Genomic DNA, 21,225 nt, shown 5'->3' with positions numbered 1-21,225 from the left:
GCTCACTCTCTTGTTTCGGGCTGCACCCCTAGTTGAGCCCACGCCAGGAGTTCTCTGAAAACAGTCCCCACTCCTCACAGACCTGATCGGGGCCCCACAACAGGCCGCTGCTTCTCCCTCCTTGTTTGGAGCCTCTAGTCACCTGCCTCGGAGTCAGTACTTTGTCATGGGTCAGTCACACACATCCTGAGAGAAGGCAGGTACTGACCCCAGGTTCCACCCAGCCAGGATGTGCAGAATATGACTAACATGTGGCTCATGTGTTTGGGTCAAATCTCTAAGCACCTGATCGCCTCATTTCCAGTCCACGCCTCTCATGACCCTGGTTCCGATCTTCGTCACAGCAGCCAGCTCCGGGCCAGAAACCGGGAGCTGCACCGGGGCTGTTTCCTTCCGAGTCTCTCCCAGAACTGTAGCGGGAGCTCCTCGGGCAGACGTGTTCACAGCTTCTTCAACAATATCACAGCTGGGGCCTGTCAGAGCACCAAAAACAGCAGCTGAGCCAATCAGGAGTCACAGTTTCCTAATCTTAATATATTTTTTTAAATAATTATTAACTATTAATGAGGATAGTAACGTTAAAGACTCCATAGTGTATTTTTTTTATCAGTACAACAAATACTATGAAAAACTTACTGATGAGAATTAAATTTTGGAAAAGGCAAGGGGAGGACAAAATATCTAAATGTATATCAGAAGTTGTAAAAGATGAAAAAACTACTCAGAAAAGACATTTACTCTCTTTCTAGGGATTACGCCCTGCTCCAAAAAAACCAAAATGCTCTAAGTTAGAAAGACACACACTGAGGGGGAGGTCAGCTCAGCGGCAGAGGGCACACTCAGCACACAGGAGGCAACGGGTTCAACAAGCCCTGGCACCTCGATTAAAATAAAGAAACCTAATTACCCCCTGCAATAAACAGTAAGTAGATACAGATAGATAAAAAAAAAAAAAAGAATAGAATATTTAAAAAAAAGAAAAACATGCATCACATATTTTTATTACAATAGAAAAAAGATAACCACCTCACCGTCTAACAGTGAGACATGAGCCAGCTTTAATTACGGTACTGGGAACAGACAAGCTAACAGAGCAGGCCCGAGACTGCTGTCCTTGGAAAGGCCTGCTTGCAAGGCTGCCCTCCGCTGGCCTCCGATAACCTGGATTTTGTGAGGGTTCCAACCATCCCCTAACTGCCAAGAATGCGTCCCTGGGCCTCAACTGTCTGCACAGACCACATGGTTCCAGGCTTCCTTCCAGGGGCCTGGAACTTACCTGAGCGCCAGGCAGACGTGCCTACACGACCTGCCTCAGTGAAAGCTCAGGGCACCGAGTCTCCCCACTGTGCCCGCGAAGACGACACTTCACATGTGCGGTCACAGCGCCTTGCTGGGGGGACGAAGGGCATCCTGTGCGTCTCCCCTGGGAGAGGACATCTGTCTGGTTTCTCCCAGACGTGGCCCACATGCCTTCTCCCTTTGCTGATTTTCCTTTCTTCTCTTTCACTATACTAAATCTCAGCCCTGAGGATGACCACATCTAGAGCCCTGTGAGGCTTGTTAGCGAATCACTGAACCTGGGAGTGCTCTCAGGAACAGGGAGGGCAGCGCTGGGATTCTCTAGAACAGCCCTGATTCAGTCAAGTATCACAAAAGCCTTGTTCAGTAAAAGGAAGAATGAAGGGCGGGACACGATGAATCTGGTCCCTGGTGGCCATGCAATCACCCACAGTATAAAATGGAAGCTAAGCTGTAAGGTGGGAGAAGTAAAATGCACCAATGCATTTGAAAGCAGTAAACGCAACCCCAGGAGTTGGCCTGCTGGCCTCAGTGAGGGGAAAGCCCACGCCTGGTGACCCCGTGGTCTTCCTTCTCCCCCCAGGTGGGAGGAAAAAGTGCCCCAACATTTCCAAAGATGGACCCGGGTGGGTCAAAAATGTTGAAGTTTGTGTCCCTCTCTCCTCCAAGAGGGAGAAGTAAAGGTTATTCAATTCCAGGCCTGGGCAGGGAGAGTGTTGCTCAGTGGCACAGTGTGCACATGAGGTCCTGGGTTCAATCCCCAGTACCTCCATTAAAAAATGAATAAATTATATATTAAAACAATCCCAGGACTGAAGAAAAGCTTTAGATAAACTGGAGGAAAAAGTCTTTTCTTCAGCCTCGCAGTGTCCCTGTGAGGCTCCAGGACAGGGAGGCGTGGCAGCTGTACTGATAACCCTGTAACTGCTGAATCTGCTGCTAAAGGTTTGAACACGTTCTACAGTAAGAAAAAAGGAGTATCCTTTTTTAAGTGGCCTTGTATTTTGTGGCGATTATATGTGAATGTATGCATAAAAATCAATGTAAATTACATGCTTATCATTTTGTATATGAAAGAGAAACCACCCTGATGAGGGAAAATGACAAATACAGATATGTATTCACTGGACACAATTCCCTGGCTTTTTACAGCCAGTAGCTGGGTTGGAATTTAAACTCGAGTGTGACTAGCAGAAAAAGCCCCCATAATTAATGATGTGTGCTACGATTTTTGAATGACATATGCAATGACTTTTGCATGATGGCCATTCTAACTGGTGTGAGATGATACCTCATCTAGTTTTAACTTGTATTTCCTTGATAATTAGCAACACAGCATTTTTTCATGTGCTATTGGCCATTTGTATGTCTTCACTGGAGAATTTCTTGTTTATGTCTTTGCCCATTTTGAATTGGGCTGTTTGTTTTTTGTTATTAAGATGTATGAGCTGTTAAACTTAAAGGCTAATTAAACTTATAGCAAAGGAAACTGCACAGCAAAGGAAACCATAAGCAAAACAAAATGACAATCTACGGAATGGGAGAAAATATCTGTAAATGATTCAACTGACAAAGACTTAATCCCCAGAATATATAAATGGTTCATAAAATTTAATAACAAAAAACAAGCAACCCAATCCAACAATGGGCAGAAGACCTAAAGAAGCAATTCTCCAATGAAGACTACAAATGGCCAATAGGCACATGTAAAAATGCTCAGTATCACTAATTGCCAAAGAAATGCAAATCAAAACTACAAAACACCAGTCAGAATGGCTGTCACTTCAAAGTTCATGCATGATAAATGCTGAAGAGGGTGTGGAGAAAAGAGAACTCTATTACACTGCTGGTGGGAATGTAGTTTGGTGTAGCTATTATGGAAAACAGTATAGAATTTCCTCAAAAAACTAAAAATAGACTTACCCTATGATCCAGCAATCCCACTTCTGGGTATATATTCAGAGGAAACTCCAATGCAAAAAGGTATCTGCACCCCAGTATTCATAGCACCACTATATATAATAGCCAAAACGTGGAAGCAACCTAAATGAAGAAACAGGTGACTGGGTGAAGATGAACTAGTATATTTATACAATGGAATACTACTCTGCCATTAAAAAGGTTAAAAGAATGCTATTTGCAGCAATATGGATGGACCTAGAGATCATCATTCTTAGTGAAGTGAGCCAGAAAGAGAAAAATACGAAATGATATGACTCAGATGTGCAATCAAAAAAAAGGACGACACTATGAACTCATCTACAGAACAGAAACAGGTTCACAGACTTGGTTAACAATCTTATGGTTACCAGGGAAACGGGGTGGGAAGGGATAAATCTGGGAGTTTGAGATTTACAAGTATTAGCCACTAAATATACAACAGTTTTTTTTTTTAAGTTTCTTCTGTATACCACAGAAACCTATGTTCAAAATCTGGTAATAACCTATACTGGAAAAGCCACTACAGCCACCAACTGAGGAAGCAAGAGAAGAAAGAAGGAGAGTGAGTTACCCTGGGCTACAGCCCAGTCCTCCTGAAGTCCTTTCCTGCTGCTGACGCTGCCTCCTGACCACACTGCACCCTCCACCCAGGAGCAGGCTGACATGAACACATGCTTCCTGTGAACCTGGGGCAGCAGAGACCGCCCCCAGGACAGGCCCCTGGGAGATGGAGTAAGTCCACTTGCCACCTGGAGGAGGGGCAGCACCCCTCCCCCCCCTGCCCTCTAACCGCAACCACACCTGCCTTCCAGAGCCAACTGACCTGGAAAAGTGTCCCATGAACTTGGGGCTCTGGCAGGGAGAGGGGTGCTGCCCTTGGCAAACTGGTCGATTTGTCCCCATCTTCCCCACAGCATGGCCTGGAGGCAGCCTCTACTGTCCCAGGCATGTCCCCAGGTCAGCCTGCTCCCAGGAGGCAGGCCCGGTGTGGTCACAAGCAGCAGAAGCAACCGGGGGTTTAGGGGTCTGCCCATGCAAGTCTATGGATTTGCTTCCGACTCCCCTGCGGCCTGGCCTGGCCTCGGCCTCTGATAACCCAGGATCGCGGGACTCAGTTTACAGGTCAGCCTGCTCCTGGAAAGCAGCAGCTGTGCTGTCAGGGGATGGAGGCGGCGATGGTGGGACTGGGGCTGCCCTGTGCAAGCACGGGGATTTGCTGCCACTTTCCGCTGTCGCTACCGCCGCCCTCGCACACTCACTGCACCGTGCCCTCCTCCCAAAAGCAGACTGACCTGTAACCTGAGTCCTGCAAACCTGGGGCTTTAGAGGCCGCCCCCAGGACAGGCTGTGGGGTAGATGGGAGCAACTCGACAGCTCCCAGGAGCAGACCCCTCTCCCTGCTGCTGCCAGGATACTGCCACCCCTGCCCCCTGACAGCCCCACACCTGCCTCCCGCGAGCAAGCCATGATCTGAGGGCCGGTGGGAAGTGCTCCAGGGCCTTCTAGTGCCCTCCCACCTCCCGGGGCTGCACCCGCTTACCCAAACCCGGGTACAAGTGGCAGCAAAGAAACAGGGTTCAGGGACTACTAACCGGGTGAAGGCACCACGAACTATGGTGGCGGCCTGCACCCGCCTCAGGGTCCTAACGAGCAGCGCGGCTGGGCCTCACCCACGCATCCCTCCCTGTGCACCTCCACAGCTGCGCAGCCCAGGCCTCACCCGCTGGCTCCCTGACCTACACGCCCCCACCAGCGCCCCCTTACCTGCCCAGCGATGGCAGCGGAGACGACGGCAAGCAGCAGCCCAGACCCCAAGCCTCGTTCCTCCTCAGGAGCTGGTCCAGGAGCACCCACTTCCCGTCCAGCTTCCATACAGGCCGGGCGGGGTCCGGCATGTGCGCGTCCGCACCCCTCCTCCTCAGGCCTGCAGCGCAGACGCTCGGGGTGGGGCTCCCACTGTCTGGTTCTCTGTGAGTGGGGCCCAGACGGCCAGGGCAGTAGAGTGGGCCCACCCCTCTGCCCGCCCCGCTGGGTCTCCATCCCCAATGACCCCACCCCATCACCGACCAGGACCACCACCGGCCGTGGGCCAGGCCACACACCCCAGCCCCACTCCTCTTGCTTGCCCCCCAACCTCCAGACAGGCCCAGTCTCAGACTACACCCCCAAGACAGGGCTTCTTGTCACAAGGAGGTCCCCACCCCCACACTCCACCCCGCTAGTACTAACCTTTGGCCCTCACACCCCAAGCACACTCCTCATGCCTCACCGCAGGACCCCCCAACATTCTGATATGGTCCCCTTCACCCCTCAGCCTGTCCTAACTGTGGGATCCCCCTCACTCAGAGTGCACCCCTACTTGGAGCTGACACCCTCACCCCTTAACCCACGGGTGGGGCGAGGAAGTCCGGGCTCTGGTCACCATGGTGACTGCCACCAGCGGAGCTCCGGCCTAGTGTGCACAGCACAGTCTGAGGCTACAGGGCGCAGCGGGCCAGGCTGGAGGCAGTTCCAATTCCAGCTCAGGCACTCTAACCCCCACACCCTGTGCCTCATCTGAGCCTGGGGGTCAGGGTGGTCCTGGGCTGCCTGCCACTGGCCTGTGGGCCTTGGGTGGTTGATGGCCCGGATGGTGATCCGGACCCTGAGTGGAGGCACAGGAACCTGTGAGGGGGTAAGGGTGCAGCTGAGCCTGGAGATGGACAGTAGGCAGTGGGCTGTGTGAATCGGGCTATGTGTGTGGCCTGGGCTCAGCCCAGGTGGTTGCAGGGACCACTGTTCATTCACGCCGGGGCAGAGGGAAAAGGGACAGGAAATTTGAAAGTGTCCTTGTTAGGAGCCCAAGGCTGGAGAGCCAAGCAGGCAGCTGCACTAGCCAGGCCACCTTGGAGCCAGCCATGACGCTGGTCTCTTGCATTGGGGAGACTGTTGATGGGCCAATGAGAAGTTCCCTGTCCGCCTCTGCCCCCGCCATATAGTTTACAGGCAATTGAAGGGACTTTGACAGGTAATTTTAATCACTGATAATTGTTACTTTCTCTGTGGGAGATCAGGTCCACAGTCACGGTGAACCTGGCAGGGCTCCTGCCTGAACCCCAGCCTGGGCAGAGAAGGACCCACCTGGAAACAACCGCTTACCTCTCACCAAAAGGCACTGTAGTAGAAAAAAACAAATTTGACTAATTTAAATCTGTTCCTTTTCCTTCTACCCTGTGCCCTGTTTTCTAGGCTTAGTCTTACTAGCTCTGCAGCTTTTGTAAAACAATGTTGCTTTTAGCCTGAAATATACAGGAGAGCCTATTCTCAGGGCTCTGACCTTTAAGGATATGAACACTTTTGCACTCCTATAAAGATAACAAGTTGCAGAATAGGGAATAACCTTTGTTTTGTTGGAGGATTTACAGGGGCACCATAACCTGACCCACAGGGACAGCTGCAAAGGATTCCAAAAACAAAGAATTCCTGCACTAAGAAGTTTGCAACAACCAACCACAGCCCCTCCCCTTTTTAGTAGAAAAGGAACCTAAAGTCTGACTTGGGGAAGATGGTTCTTCAGGACATTAGTCGGCCATGTTCTTGGTCTACAGCTGTCCACGTGGATCAAGTCATGGTGCCCCTGTAAAACCTCTAACAAAACAAGCTACTTTCTATTCGGCAACTTGCTGTCTTGTATCAGTGCAAAAGTGTTAATCTGCTTAAAGATCAGAGCCTTGAGAACAGGCTCTCCTGTTTACCAGATAGATGAGACTAAGCCTAGAAAACAGGGCACAGGGTTAAAGCCACAGGAAGAGATCTAATATGGAGTCAGATTTGTTCTTTTCTATTATGTATCATCTATTTTTATGGTTTAAGTCTACAAGAATTAAGTTTAGCCTTTTAAGTTGTGCAGTTTAGGAGCATTAAGTGCACTCACAATGCTGTGACATCAGCACCTCTGTCTGGTTTTAGACTATTTCCTTCCTCAAAGTAAAAGCTTGTATCCAAAGCTCACCCCACGTCCTCCCTCCCCCAGCCCGTGACAAGCCCTCATCCCCCTTCCTCTGTCTTTACCTGTCCTCGAGGTTCCCTATCAATGAAATAATAAAAGGTGGCTTTTTTTTTTTTCTGCCCACATATCTTAAGCCGGGACGGGTGAATTTTTTTGTTTTTACATGAATTAGCATTTTTGTATTTTCAGAGGAAAATCCAGATGAATTAAAGATGAGACGTCCTAAATGAAGCCTTTTTAGTAACTATGTGCATAATTTCGGGGCAGGCACTGCTGTTCTAAGTGTGAAGCCAGAGCCAGAGGGAGATGCTTAGCTCTTCCTCTGGCAAAATAAAACCAAAAAACAAAGACCAAGAAAGACAGCTGGAAAGACAAATCACAACCTGGAAAAAACATTGTTCATGACCCGAGGTCAGAGAAAGGTTTCACACCCATGTGGTCTAAAAACCTCTCGAAACCCAGTGTTCTGAAAAGAAACAGAACACACACAAGCAGTTCCAATGAGAAGCAGTGCAGGTGGCCAGTGTGTGTTAGAGATGCTCGACTCTCAGGTGAGGACACAGGCAGACGGACACCCTGCGAGGCAATGCTGGTCACCATCACACTGGCAGGGCTTTAGCCTGGTGACAACCAGCCCTGGCAACAATGTGAGGAGGCAGAGGCCCCAGCAGATCCCCGGGAGGGAAGAGTGAACAGACACTTCTCTCTGGGGGAACAGGGTACAGGAGTCATCAAATGGCCACAGGTGCATCCCTTCCCCAGCAGTGCTGATCCTTAGAGCTGACCCCACCAAAGTGCCTGCACAACTTTCAAAGATGTTTTTTCTTCAGTAACATGAATTTAAAACAATCAGTATGTCATCAAGGCATTTTCATCAGTGACCTGCCCTGGGTTCTAACAATACACACACATAAATACACACATATACACATAAATATATACACACATACATACAGGAAAGAGACAGGCTGACTGAAACACAGAGAGACAAAGAGAGAGAAAAGACAGACAGAGAGGAACTGAAAGACACACAGAGAGAGAGAATGAACACTAGAGATGGGAATGAGTGGAAGTCACGCACACTTTCACAAGTCAGTCTACATGTCAGAACCTGGTCCCAGTGCCCACGACCCTGCAGAGGAGTGTGTGGGAATCACACAAGGATGTGTGACCAGAAGGCAAAAAAGCAGGGAGCCACTGTGGGGCAGCCCACCCCAGAGGCCGAGATGGGACACTGGGTCTGAATCTGACATGACAGAATGACCTAGGAGGTTGCATGCCAGAACGGATGATGTCAGAGTTGTGTTTAATTTCAACCTGCCGACAGGGAGCTGGGAAGCAGGCAGCAAGGAGGGTGACTTTCCCCAGAGCCCAGGGCAGACCCCGGCCTGTGTGGGGTGTGCCCTGTGCTCAACCAGCCCTCTGTGAGCCTTTCCTTAGCTGAGTCTGTGCACGAGCTCCCCGTGATGCCAGACCGCGGGGCTGACATGTGTGGTAGGTATTTATGGGTCTAGAGACAGGATAGCTTCCCAAGGAAGCAGGGGCCAGAATGATGCCCACTGAGCTAATGGGGGAATTGGAGAGACCCTGAGAGGCAGGTGGCTCGTCCAGGGTGACAGCACTGCTGACGAGGGGTCTGAACCCAGCTGCGTCCTCAGAGCTGGCGCCCTGGCTGCATCCAGGCCTCCCCAGGGTTCTGGGGAGGGGGGCTGAGTTGGTGTCACTGTGTGTGGACAGTGGCATGGGCTGGGAGGTGAGCCGTCGGCAGCCCAGAGAGGCCCTTGGGGAGCTTTGTGTAAGGAGGAAGCTTGGGGAAGGGGACCCCAGGAAGTGACCTCGTTTCCCTGGCAATAGAACCCAACAGAACTTAGAACTGAGGTCACCAGGCACCCACTCTGTCGAGAAGCCCCTACTCAGCTCACTTGGTTGGTGAACTCAGCTCAACTCAGACATGTTCTGCTGCGTCCCAACACCCCGAGGCCGTGGCCCCCGGAAGGCCCGCGGCGAGGGGCTGGGCCAGCGGTGCCGGCGCTGGGTCAGCTCTCACCCCAGGCGCCTCTGGCCTTTTGGCCACAGGGACCCAAAGGTAACCAAGGGAGGCCCGGGGCAGACCCCACCCAGGTAGCCCCACATCCCCTTCCTCACTGCTGGTGGAGGTGGGCAGTCATGTTGGGGAGGCAGGAGGGCCCTGCCTCAAGCACAAGCGGGTCACAGGCCTGGGGGGGCCGGTCACGTCCGCACCCCGGGTCCCAGCTTGCAGGCTGGGCTGTGGCAAGCCGGGCAGGGCCCTGCTGCCCGAGTCGAAGCCCATGCCCTCTGGCTGTGTCTCTTCCCTCCTGGGTGGCCATCTGAGCTGACCCAAGGACCCAGTCTGATCTGGCAGCAGACGGTCGAGCGGGCAGAAGCAGGCATGGTCCTGGCCGGGCAGGGCTCTGAGACCTCCGGGCCGGGCCGGCTGCCGGACACTGTCATTGCAGAGCCAGACACTGCAGGAGCCGCTGCATGAGGACACTCACGCCGCCTCCCCGAGTGAGGGGCCGCTGCACGCTTCTCAGGGCCAGCACGAGCTCCGGGTGAGTCTGCACACGGAGGGGTCCCCGCCACCACGACGGCCTCCTCCCCAGAAACCGCCCAGGCGTCACGCCAGGGGCCTGCCCGTGGGTGACAGGCAGCTCAGCAGACCCGGCTCTGACCTGGAGCACCTCCCTGGGAGTCAGGTGGAGGACCAGGAGCCCACCAAGGCAGAGCCCGAAGGTGAGAAGGGCGGGGCTGGTGCATGTGCGTAGGTGAGGGAGGGCCGAGGGCTGGGCCACACAGGGAGGTGTCCCCAGAGGCTGCTGCTGGCACCAGAGCAAAAGATTGGCCTCAGACCACCTGTCTACAAGAATTCAGTCACAAAACACATCCTGTGGGCACCTGCTGGGTGGGAGCTGTCCGGAAAGCTCTGGGAAGATGTGTGTCCTTGAAGAGGCCCACGGAAAGGGAGGCATGAGGGTCAAGTATTCCTCTCTCACAGCATGAGCACCTCCACAAGACTGAAAGCTCTCTCCACTTCCAACAGTCACAGGTCCAGAACAGGCAGGGATAGGGGAAGATGCCAGAGACCAAAAACAGGACCACCAGGATCCAGTAGGAGACCGCGAGCTCCCTCCAGTTGCTCCTGCTGAACCTCAAGATCCTGCTGCTTCTGAAGATCCTGCAGCTCCTGCTGACCTTGCTGCTCCTGAAGATCCTGCAGCTCCTGCTGACCTTCCTGCTCCTGAAGATCCTGCAGCTCCTGCTGACCTTGCTGCTCCTGAAGATCCTGCAGCTCCTGCTGCTCCAGCTGCGTCTGAAGATCCTGCAGCTCCTGCTGACCTTGCTGCTCCTGAAGATCCTGCAGCTCCTGCTGACCTTCCTGCTCCTGAAGATCCTGCAGCTCCTGCTGCTCCAGCTGCGTCTGAAGATCCTGCAGCTCCTGCTGACCTTGCTGCTCCTGAAGATCCTGCAGCTCCTGCTGACCTTGCTGCTCCTGAAGATCCTGCAGCTCCTGCTGACCTTGCTGCTCCTGAAGATCCTGCAGCTCCTGCTGACCTTCCTGGCTCCTGAAGATCCTGCAGCTCCTGCTGACCTTGCTGCTCCTGAAGATCCTGCAGCTCCTGCTGACCTTCCTGCTCCTGAAGATTCTGCAGCTCCTGCACCTGCACCTGCTCCTGGACCGCTGGGCAGTGCAGAACCAGTTCAGGCATCATCTTCCCCTAGGGCTGAGCCCCCTCTGCCCCCACCTACACCATCTCCAAAATCCCACCATGAATCCCCTCCCCTACCCGAACTTGACTTCCCTACCCCTGAAGTTGTTTTTGTTTTGTTTTTCTTTAGTTTAGTTTGTTTGTTTCACATCATTTATGGCATTCTTTATTATTATTAAAATCTATCTATTTTCCATTTCCTTTAATAAAATACAGATATTTTTTCTCTTTTATGTTGTGCAATTCAGGAGCATTAAGTGCATTCACATGCTGTGCGACCATCACTACCATCTAGTTTTATGCTATTTCTTTCCTCAAAATAAAACCCTGGATCCAAAGCACGCACTCCCCTTCCTTCCTCCCCCAGCCCCTGACAACCCCAAGTCCTCTTCCTCTCTAGGGGTCTTTACCTCTCCTGGGTGTTCCCTATGAGTGAAACCATAGGAAAGGTGGTGTTTTATGCCTGCCCACATGGTTTAAGCAGGGGCTGGTGAAATCTTTTCTTTTCACTTGAAATAGCATTTTCCACTTTTTACTTTTCCTCCCTCCAGGAACTTCCTAACAACATACCCCAAACAGGCTTGCACACACGTCTTTGTCTTAGGATCTGCTTCTGGGGGAGCTCAGCCTGAGACAATCCCCACAGAGCTTATCACAGCACTCACGTATTAATGCTGGCTTTTTGATTTCTTCTCTATGTATTATCTCATTGATGAAGTCACAAGTGATTTTAGGGAAGGAACTACACTTATTGCATCATCAGTTTTCCTCACCGTCTGCAGAGCAGCACAGAATTTTATGTAGGAGTGGGCTGTGAGTCAACTTCCAGTTCCAAAGTTTTCCACTATGTTGCAAGTTTTCATTTCTACCACCTGGATTTTAGGAAATGGGACACTCATGCATTTACTAAAAAGCATGTAAAGTATGTAAATACCCATCATATAAGGGATGTCATTGGAGCCCAAGCTCTGCTTTTCGATGTACATCATTTTTGTACATATCCACCAAAGGGGAGGTCAGCTGGGAGAAGGCAGCCTATGCTGTCGGGAAGCCAATGATTGAACATAACATGCAGGCTTATCCTCTTGAAGCAGAAGCTTGAAGGGTATGTGGCTGTTATTTATCGCAGTTCACAATGTCATAGGGTCAGAGGGACCTCAGGACCATCTGGCACCTGAACTTCTATCCACTTGGTAATTTGCAAGGAGGTCAAGATAGTCTTAACATTTCAAGTAAGAAAGTGAAAACACCTTGGTAAACCAGTGAAGAAATAACCAAGTGGAAAAGAGTCTCCCATCAGAGTTATGCCCATTTTCCTGGATCCTCTGTGTGTTAAGATCTTTATGCTCTTGGAGATGGACGACCTGGGCCCCACCTCCATCACCAGTAATTTGTATTTGAAAAGTCACTCCTCTTCCAACCTCAGCTTCCTTATCTGTCAAATGGAAAACAGTAAAGGCAGCAACTTCATAAAGGGGTTGTGAGGGTTAGAGTAAATGAGGGAATTACTGAGTATCGTGCCCAGCATGTTGTCGGCACCTCCAAGCCTCACTGCCGTCATCATCCCGTCAGGGCCCCGCAGCGTCCGCATGACAAGGGGGGGGGTAGCGCCCACGGCGTGTTTAACAGTGCCCGCTGAGTGAACAGATGCTCTGGTTCACCAGGAGTGTGCTTGTGTGGGGAGCGGCAGGTCTTCTGGACCCTTTGAGAACCTGACAAAGTGTGGCCGCTGGACCTCTGACCCATCTTCTCTCTGTGTAACTTTATGAACTCCCATCACTGGGTCCATCTTAAGCAAAACTCTAAAGCTGATGATGTTTGGGGGGGTTCACTCCTTTTCCCTGGAGTCGAAGCTCCTCCCACCCTCTCCTAGTGCTTCCTTCTTAATGAACATTCTTTCAACTGAGACTTGCCTTGGTTACTATCTCAATGGAAATGTCTCACCATTCAGTCACACTAAAGAGTTAAGTATGTTTGCATCTGGTCAGCCCTCAGTGTCTTAATCCAAAAGAACATGTCTTACTGTGTAATTTCATGCTTTGGGGAAATTGGGTGAGCAGGCATGTGGACGTTCATGGGTGAGCTTGATCCCAGTCTTCAAATCAGCAGCAGGACACGTGGAGGTGACATCAGGGAACCCAGCGGTTCTCGTGTTTATCCATCACTGTCCTGGGTTGAACAGTGTCTTCCCAAGAGTCACATCGTATTTAAAAAGACAGTCTTTGCAGATATAATTAGGGTGTAAGTTAAAATGAGGCCATACTGGGCTAGGGTGGGCCCTTAATTCAACCACTGGTGTCTTTATAAGAGAACAGAGATTGATGCACAGACACATGGGGAAGAGAGGCCAGGAAGACAGGTGAATGAGAGTTACTGTCCACATCAAGGAGTGATTCTCCCCAAGTATCCAGAGATGACGCGACTCCGATGACCCCACGCTGCTGGATTCTGGGTTCAGGACTGTGAGAGAAATGAATTTGTGCTGTTTTAAGCCCCCTAGTTGGTTATAACTTGTTAAGGCAGCCCTAGGGAACGAATGTGAACATCTACTAAGTACTAGATGTGAAACAGGAGCCTGGAAAAACACTAATAACTGGCCACGAACACTGAGCGTTTGACAACATGGTGAATAACAAGGAGCAGTGGGCACCTGAGCCCCCTTCCCGCAGCCCTGGGAGGCTGAGCAGATCTGAAATTTACCTTCCTCTCCCAGGTGCCACAAGGTGGGTGGTACAGACATCTTTTTGTTACGCAGAGCAGCTGCTGAGCTAAGCTGGGCTGAGCATCGCGGCCTGGATCACGAGTGGGGCAGACAGTGTGACCAGTGACACAACATGGGGGGACACTTCACAAGACATCACTACCCATGGTGACCTATGTAATGAAGTGCTCAAGGTCGCACTACATTCTGAAGTACACTTGACTGAGATTTAGGTGAGAAACCAGGGCCGGGACCACTGTCTGGACTGCACATCTGTGTCGCCCCCAAAATCCATATGCAAAACCTTAATTCCCAGGTGATGATGTTTGGAGGTGGGGCATTTGGGAGGTGATCAGGGCATGAGGGGGATCTCTCCTGCCTCAGATTATGAAGGAGATCCCTCTTCCACTTCACCACAAAAACCACACAGTGAAAAGTGGGCCACTGGGAACCAGGACCTGGGCCTCCTCCAACAACCAAACTGTTGAAGCATTGATCTCAGACTCCCGTCCTCCAGAACCAGGAGGAATACACGTCTTATTGAGTCTCCCACGCTGTGGTGTTGAGAGATACGCAGTAACGTTTTAATGTCTACACATCGCTCAGCCTGTCCCCCTTCACTGCGGGATCCCACCATGCCCAGAGTGCACTGGCTACCTCAGCTGAACTCCCCCTGACACATCACATCTCACCCCTCACCTTGCAGGGGCAGGGCGGTCCAGGCTCCCATCACCATGTGACAGCCACCAGGCAGGGATCCCGGGCAGAGTGCAGGCGGGCAGGGCTGGAGGCATTTCCACCTCCCACCTGGGTGCCCTACCCCGCTGTGCCCAGGGCCTCCATCTGAGGCGACGGGACAGGGTGGTCCCGGGCTGCACACTGCTCGCTCACTCGCCAGTGGGCTTTGGATGGTCGATGGCGCTGCCAGAGGGGAGGGTGCAGCCGAGCCCCGGGATGGACAGCAGGCAGCCACAGAGGCCGTGGGGGACGGGGGCTGCCCTGGGAGAGCCTTGCTCCCATCTATCCTACGGCCTGGCCTGGGGGCAGCCTTGCTGCCCCAGCTTCCTGGAAAGCGCTTCTCCCTGTCAGTCTGCTCCTGACAGGCAGGCGGGGTGCAATCGGCGGGGTGCGATCAGCGGGCCGAGTGGGCAGGACTGGGGCTGCCCCTGCTAGAGCAGAGATTTTCTCCCATTTCCTGCTGTCGCTGCCCCTATCCAGCACACTCACTGCACCGCTGCCCGCCTCTCAGGAGCAGGCTGACTGAGGACAAGCCTCCAGCGAACCTGGGGCAGCAGAGGCCGCCCCCGGGCCAGGCCGCAGGGGAAACGGGAGCAAACCCACAGGCTGGCACAGGGCAGACCCCCTTCTCCCGCCACCTCAGCTGCCACCTCTGCAGTCTTCCCCACTCCCTGACCGAACCGCACAGGCTTCCAGGGAGGAGGCTGACCTACACATGTCAGTCCTGCAAACCTGGGGCAGCAGAGGCTGCCCCCAAGCCAGGCCCCTGGGGAGATGGGAGTACACACAAGGGCTTGCACAGGGCAGCCCCACTCCCGCCACCGCTGCCGCTGCCCCTGCCCCCTGACCGACCATGCCAGCCTCCTGGGAGCACACTGACCTAAAGACGTGGGTGCGGTGAACCTGGAGCGGCAGAGGACACCCCCAGGTCAGGCCACGGGAGAGATGGGAGCAAACGACTGGCTCCCAAGGGGCAGCCCCCCCTCCTCCCGCCAAGGCTACCTCTGCTACCTTCCTCCCAAGCCCCCTGACCACACTGAGCCCGCGGTCTTACCAAAGCGGGTAGAGACGGAACGTATCTCAACATAATAAAAGCTGTTTATGACAAACCTACAGCCAGCATGATACTCTTCAGTGAAAAGCCGAAAGCCTTTCCGCTAAACTCTGGAACGACACAAGGATGGCCTCTCTCACCACTTCGATTCCACACAGTAAGCAGTGGAAGTCCTAGCCATAGCAATTAGACAGCAAAAACAAATAAAAGGGATCTAAATGGGAAGAGAAGAGGTAAAACTGTCATCCTATGCGGATGACATGCTAAAACTACATATAAAAAGTCCTAAAGCCTCCGCAGAAAAACAACCAGAGCTAATCAAACAATTCAGCCAGGTAGCAGAAGATAGTATCAACAGATAGAAATCTGTGGCATTTCTTTACACGAAAGTGATAATCCCTTTAAAACCGCACCCATAAATTAAAACACTTAGGAATACATCTGGCCCAGGAAGTGAAAGACTTCCGTGAGAAGACCTACAAAACCCTGACTAAGGAAACTAAAGAGCACTTAAAGAAACGGAAAGACATCCCGTGTTCCTGCATTGCAAGAATTAATAATGTCAAAATGGCCACGCTGCCCAGAGCGATCTACAGATTCAATGCGACCCCTATCACATTACCCAGGACATTTTTTCACAGAACTACAACAAACCATCCTAAAATTTATACGGAATCACAGAAGACCCGGAATTACCAAAGCATCACTCAAGAAAAAGAACGAAGCTGGAGGAATAACCCTCCCAGGCTTCAGACAACACTACAGAGATACAATCAAAACAGCAATGCTATTGGTACACAAACAGACACACAGGATCAATGCAACAGGATAGAAAGTCCAGAGATAAACCCACGCACGTATAGTCAATTAACCCATGACGAAGGAGGCAAGAATACACAGCGGAGGAAAGACAGTCTCTTCAATAAGTGGTGCTGGGAAAACTGGGAAGCAACCTGTAAAAGACTGAAATTAGAACATCCTCCAACACCATGTACGAAAATAAACCCAAAATTGATTAAAGACCTCAATTCAAGACCAGGTACTGTACAACTCCTAGGGGAAACACAGGCCCAACACTCGCGGACATAACATTAATGCAATGTATTTTTGAACCAGCTCCTGGACTACTGGAAATAAAACCAAAAATAAACAAGTGGCATCTAATTAAACCCAAAGGCTTCTGCACAACTACAGATACCACCCACGAAATGGAAAGACAACCTACGGGATGGGAGAAAACCTTTGCAAATGATGTGACTGACAGGAGACTCATTTCCAAAACATACAAACAGCTCACACACCTTAATATCAAAGAAACAAGCAACCCAATCCAAAAACGGGCAGGAGACCTAAACAAACAAACAATTCTCCACAGAAGACACTCAAATGGCCAATAGGGCACATGAAAAAAAATGCTCAGCATCGCTCACTGTCAGAGAAATGCAGATCAAAACTACAATGCGATATCGCCTTACACCAGCCAGGATGGCCATCACTGAGAAGTCTACAAGTGACAGATGCTGAAGAGGGTGTGGAGAAAAGGGAATCCTGCAACACTGTGGGTGGGAGTGTAGATTGGTGCAGCCACGATGGACGACAGTACGGAGGTTCCTCAAAAACATGAACATAAACCTACCATGTGATCCAGCAATCCCACTCCTGGGAACATATCCGGAGAAAAATAAAATTCAAAAAGACACGTGCACCCCAGTGTTCACAGCAGCACTCTTTACGACAGCCAAGACACGGAAACAACCCAAATGTCCATCAACAGTTCCCTAGACAAAGAAACTGTGGTACATATATATATACAATGGGACAGCACTCAGCCATAAAACAAGAATAGAATCACGCCACTTGCAGCAACATGGATGGACCTGAAGATTGTCATTCTAAGTGAAGGGGACCAGAAAGAGAAAGAAAAATGCCCTATGACATCATTTATACGAGGAACCCAAAAAACAATAACAGTAATAATAAGGCCACAAATGCACTGATTTTCATTTTGATTTCTTCACTGTGTGTGAGCACATCTGACTGTCCTTTATGGTCGTATTACCGCATTCTGTTGATTCTTATTTTGTAGTTGGCTTTATTCCGCTGATAACTATGTAAGTTTAAACACCTAATCTCTTCTTAAAACAGTAAGGAGAACACTTCTGGAAACTAAAAATATTACAGTATACTGTATATACATATCTACGTGCAATAGAATGTGTATGTGCGGTCAAACTGTAGTAATTCTACCTAATAAAACTGGAAAAGTTGGAGGGGGACAGACATACAGATCAAGGGAACAGAACAGAGTCCAGAGAGAAAACCCACAAACTTCTGGTCAATTAATCTTTGACAAAGGAGGCAGGAAGAACACACAGTGGAGGAAAGACGGTCTCTTCAGCAAATGACGCAGGGGAAACTGGACAGCTGCACGGAAATCAGTGAAGTTGGGACACTCCCTCACACCGTACACAAAAACAAATTCAAACTCGCTTAAGGACTTGAACATAAGACAAGACACTACACGCCTCTCAGAAGAACACGTAGGCAAAACATCTGACACACACGTCAGCAATGCTCTCCTAGGGCAGTCCACCCCAGCAAACAGACACCAAGGCACAAATACACAAACCAATGAGTCAAGGTGAATTTATCAGGTTTTGCACAGCAAAGGAAACCATAAGCAACACAAAAGGACAACCTACGAGATGGGAGAAAATTTTGCAAAAGATGAGACTGACAAGGGGTTAATTTCCAGAATATATAAACAGCTCATACAACATACCTTTTCTGCAATGGACACATACAAATGACCAATAGGCATGTGAAAAAACCCTCAGTATCATTAATTACCAGACAAATGCAAATCAAAACTACAACGAAGTATGTCACCTCACACCAGTCAGAAATGCCGATATTCAAAAGTCCACAAAGGAGAAATGCTGGAGAGGCTGCGGAGAAAAGGGAACCCTCCTACACTGCCGGTAGGAATGCAGTTTCATGCAGGCATTGTGGGAAACAGTAGGGAGATTCCTCAAAAGACTAAAGATAGACTTGTCAAAAGCTTTTGATCTCGGTGGCAGGGCGACCAGCTCCCAAAGGCCCAGGCCTCACCCCTTATTCTGCCCCATGTCAACTGCTGAAGCAGAAGGTCCCAGGCTGGCCTCCACTGGCCAGGCTGGTCCACCTACACAGGAAGGCCATGACCTGAGGGCCAGGGGGAGGTGCTCCCTGGCTGTCCAGCCACCGTCCCACCTCCAGGATTTGCACCCCCTTTCCCAAACCCAGGTATAAGTGGCAGCAAAGACTACTAATGTGGGGGGTGGGGCACCACGAACCAGGGTGGGGGACCGGACCTGCTTCAGGGTCCTAACAGGACATGTGGCCTGGATCTCACCCACGCACCCCTCCCTGTGCGCCTCCCCAACTGCACAGCCCAGCCCTCACTCACTGGCTCCCAGACCGGCACGCCCCCACCAGCGCCCCCTTACCTGACTGGTGAAGGCAGCAGAGGCGACAGAAAGTGGCGGCCCAGACCCCAGGCCGTGTTCCTCCTTGTGTAGCTGGTCCAGGAGAATCGGGCTCCCGCCCAGCTTCCACTGCTCTGGGCGGGCTCAGACGTCCAGGCTTGCATACCTGCCCCGCCTCTGCTAGACCACAGAGGGGAAGCTTGGGCTGTGGTTCCTGCAATGTGAGACAAGGAGAGTGGGGCTGGGTGGGGCCGGGTGGGGAGGGGTGGTGGGGAGGGCCTACCATGTGGCCGGATACCCCTCCAGGACCCCAGCCCCAGTGCCCCCACCCCACCACAGACTGGGTCCTGATACTCAACCAGCACCACCACGGGCCCTGGACCAGGCCACACTCCCCCACCCCACCCCCCTGCTTGCAGTCCCCCACCCAGTCACTACCTCCCCACCTCTGGCCAGGCCTGGTACCCGACCTGGACCCCCAAGACAAAGCTCCTTCTCCTTACCCTGAGGTCCCCGCCCTCACACTCCCCACAAACCAAGCTGACCCCTCATGCCCCACTCAGGGTCCCCCCCACCATCTCAAGATGATCCCCTTCATTCCTCACCCTGGGATGACCACCCACCCCTCAGCTGGGTCCCCCTACTCCCAGCAGCCCTTCACCCCTCAGCCTTTCCCCCCTTCACCCCGAGTGCACCCTAATCTAAGCTGACCCCTTCACCTCTCACCCCTCGTGGGCGGGGCAATCCAGGCTCCAATCACCATGGTGACAGCCACCAGACAAGGATCCTGAGCATGTGCGGGCACTCAGTCAGCTGTCCCAGGCTCAGGGGCATGGGCAGGTGGGGCTGGAGGCAGCTGCAGTTCCTCAGCTTGCAAAGCACTTCTCCCTGTCAGCCTGCTCCTGGGAGGCAGGCGGGGGGCTATCTAGGGGACTCGGCAGTGGCAACAGCAGGATTGGGGCTGCCACATGCTAGAGCAGGTATCTGCTCCCATTTCTCGCTGTCACTGCTGCAGTCCCCAAACACTGAATGCACAGTGCCCACCTCTCAGGAGCAGGCTGACTGAGGACAAGCCTCCAGGGAACCTGGGGCAGCAGAGGCCACCACCAGGCCAGGCCCCTGGGAAGATGGGAGCAAACCCACAGGGAGGCACAGGGCAGCCCCCTTCTCCCACCACTGAAGCTGCCACCTCTGCAGTCTTCCTCGCTCCCTGACCAAACTTCACAGGCCTCCAGAGAGCAGGCTGACCTACACATGTGAGTCCTGCAAACCTGGGGCAGCAGAGGCTGCCCCCAGGTCAGGCCACAGGGGAGATGGCACTAAATCCAAGGGCTTGCAGGGGGAAGCCACTCTCCCACCACCCCCGTCCCCTGACCACACCATGCCAGCCTCCTAGGAGGCGACTGACCTAAAGACGAGGGTCCAGTGAACCTGGGGCGGCAGAGGCCGCTCCCAGCCCTGGCCACAGGGGAGATGGGAGCAAACGACTGGCTCCTGAGGGGCAGCCCCTCTTCTCCCACTGCTGCCATTACCTCTGCTACCATTATCCCAGCACCCTGAATGCACTGAGCCATGGTCTTACCAAAGTGGGTATACAGGAAACATATCTCAACATAATAAAAGCTATTTATAATAAACCCACAGCCAGCATACTACTCTAACAAAATACTCTACCAAGATAAGCTGAAAACCTTTCCACTAAAATCTTGAACAAGACAAAGATGCCCACTCTCCCCACTTGTATTCAATATAGTATTGGAAGTCCTAGCCAGAGCAATTAGACAACAAAAAGAAATAAAAGGGATCTAAATAGGAAGAGAAGAGGTAAAACTGTCATATATGTGGACAACATGATACTATCTATAGAAAACCCTAAAGGCTCCAAACAAAAACAACGAGAGCTAATAAAACAATTCAGCAAGGTAGCAGGACTCAACATCTACATACAGAAACCAGTGACATTCCTTACACGAAAGGAATAATTCCTTTTAAAACCGCATTCAAAAAAATAAAATACTTAGCAATAAATCTGACCCAGGAAGTGAAAGACATATAGAGACCTACAAAACACTAAGGAAATTAAAGAAGACCTAAAGAAATGGAAGGATATCCCATGTTCTTGCATTGGAAGAATTAATATGGTTAAAATGGCCATACTACCCAAAGCAATCTACAGATTTAATGTGATCCCTATCAAATTAGCCAGGACATTTTTCACAGAATTAGAACAAATCATCCTAAAATTTATATGGATCACAAAAGACCCAGAATTACCAAAGCATTACTGAAGAAAAGGAATAAAGCTGGAG

General features: G+C 51.4%; 2 protein-coding genes across 6 annotated transcripts in view; both read right to left on the bottom strand.

The window, feature by feature from the left end:
• LOC116664040 (translation initiation factor IF-2-like) overlaps positions 1-21,225 on the bottom strand; it is a 38,026-nt gene that overhangs the window by 3,481 nt on the left and 13,320 nt on the right. For 3 of the 5 annotated variants that reach the window (XM_032480869.1, XM_032480871.1, XM_032480872.1), the window contains exons 2-5: positions 18,938-19,130; positions 5,005-5,208; positions 3,223-3,342; positions 286-473 (exon numbers count right to left, since the gene is read on the bottom strand). In XM_032480869.1, coding sequence (XP_032336760.1) covers positions 3,312-3,342; positions 5,005-5,208; positions 18,938-19,130 — 428 coding nt within the window. In that variant the 3' untranslated portion in view covers positions 286-473; positions 3,223-3,311. Of the gene's footprint in view, positions 1-285; positions 474-3,222; positions 3,343-5,004; positions 5,209-12,295; positions 13,417-18,937; positions 19,131-21,225 lie in introns of those variants that run through there. The other 2 variants (XM_032480873.1, XM_032480874.1) reach the window with 2 other exon arrangements.
• Positions 6,534-11,097, bottom strand: LOC116664041 (transcription factor SPT20 homolog). Its single transcript, XM_032480875.1, is given in 2 exon segments — positions 6,534-10,812; positions 10,814-11,097. Coding segments are annotated over 2 exon segments (669 nt in total). The 5' UTR covers positions 10,960-11,097; the 3' UTR covers positions 6,534-10,289.

This window comes from Camelus ferus, chromosome 6 (genome assembly GCF_009834535.1).
Source record: "Camelus ferus isolate YT-003-E chromosome 6, BCGSAC_Cfer_1.0, whole genome shotgun sequence".
NCBI classification, from domain to species: Eukaryota; Metazoa; Chordata; class Mammalia; order Artiodactyla; family Camelidae; genus Camelus; species Camelus ferus.
The sequence above is the reverse complement of the archived record's forward strand: the minus strand, read 5'-3'. Positions and strand labels throughout refer to the sequence as shown.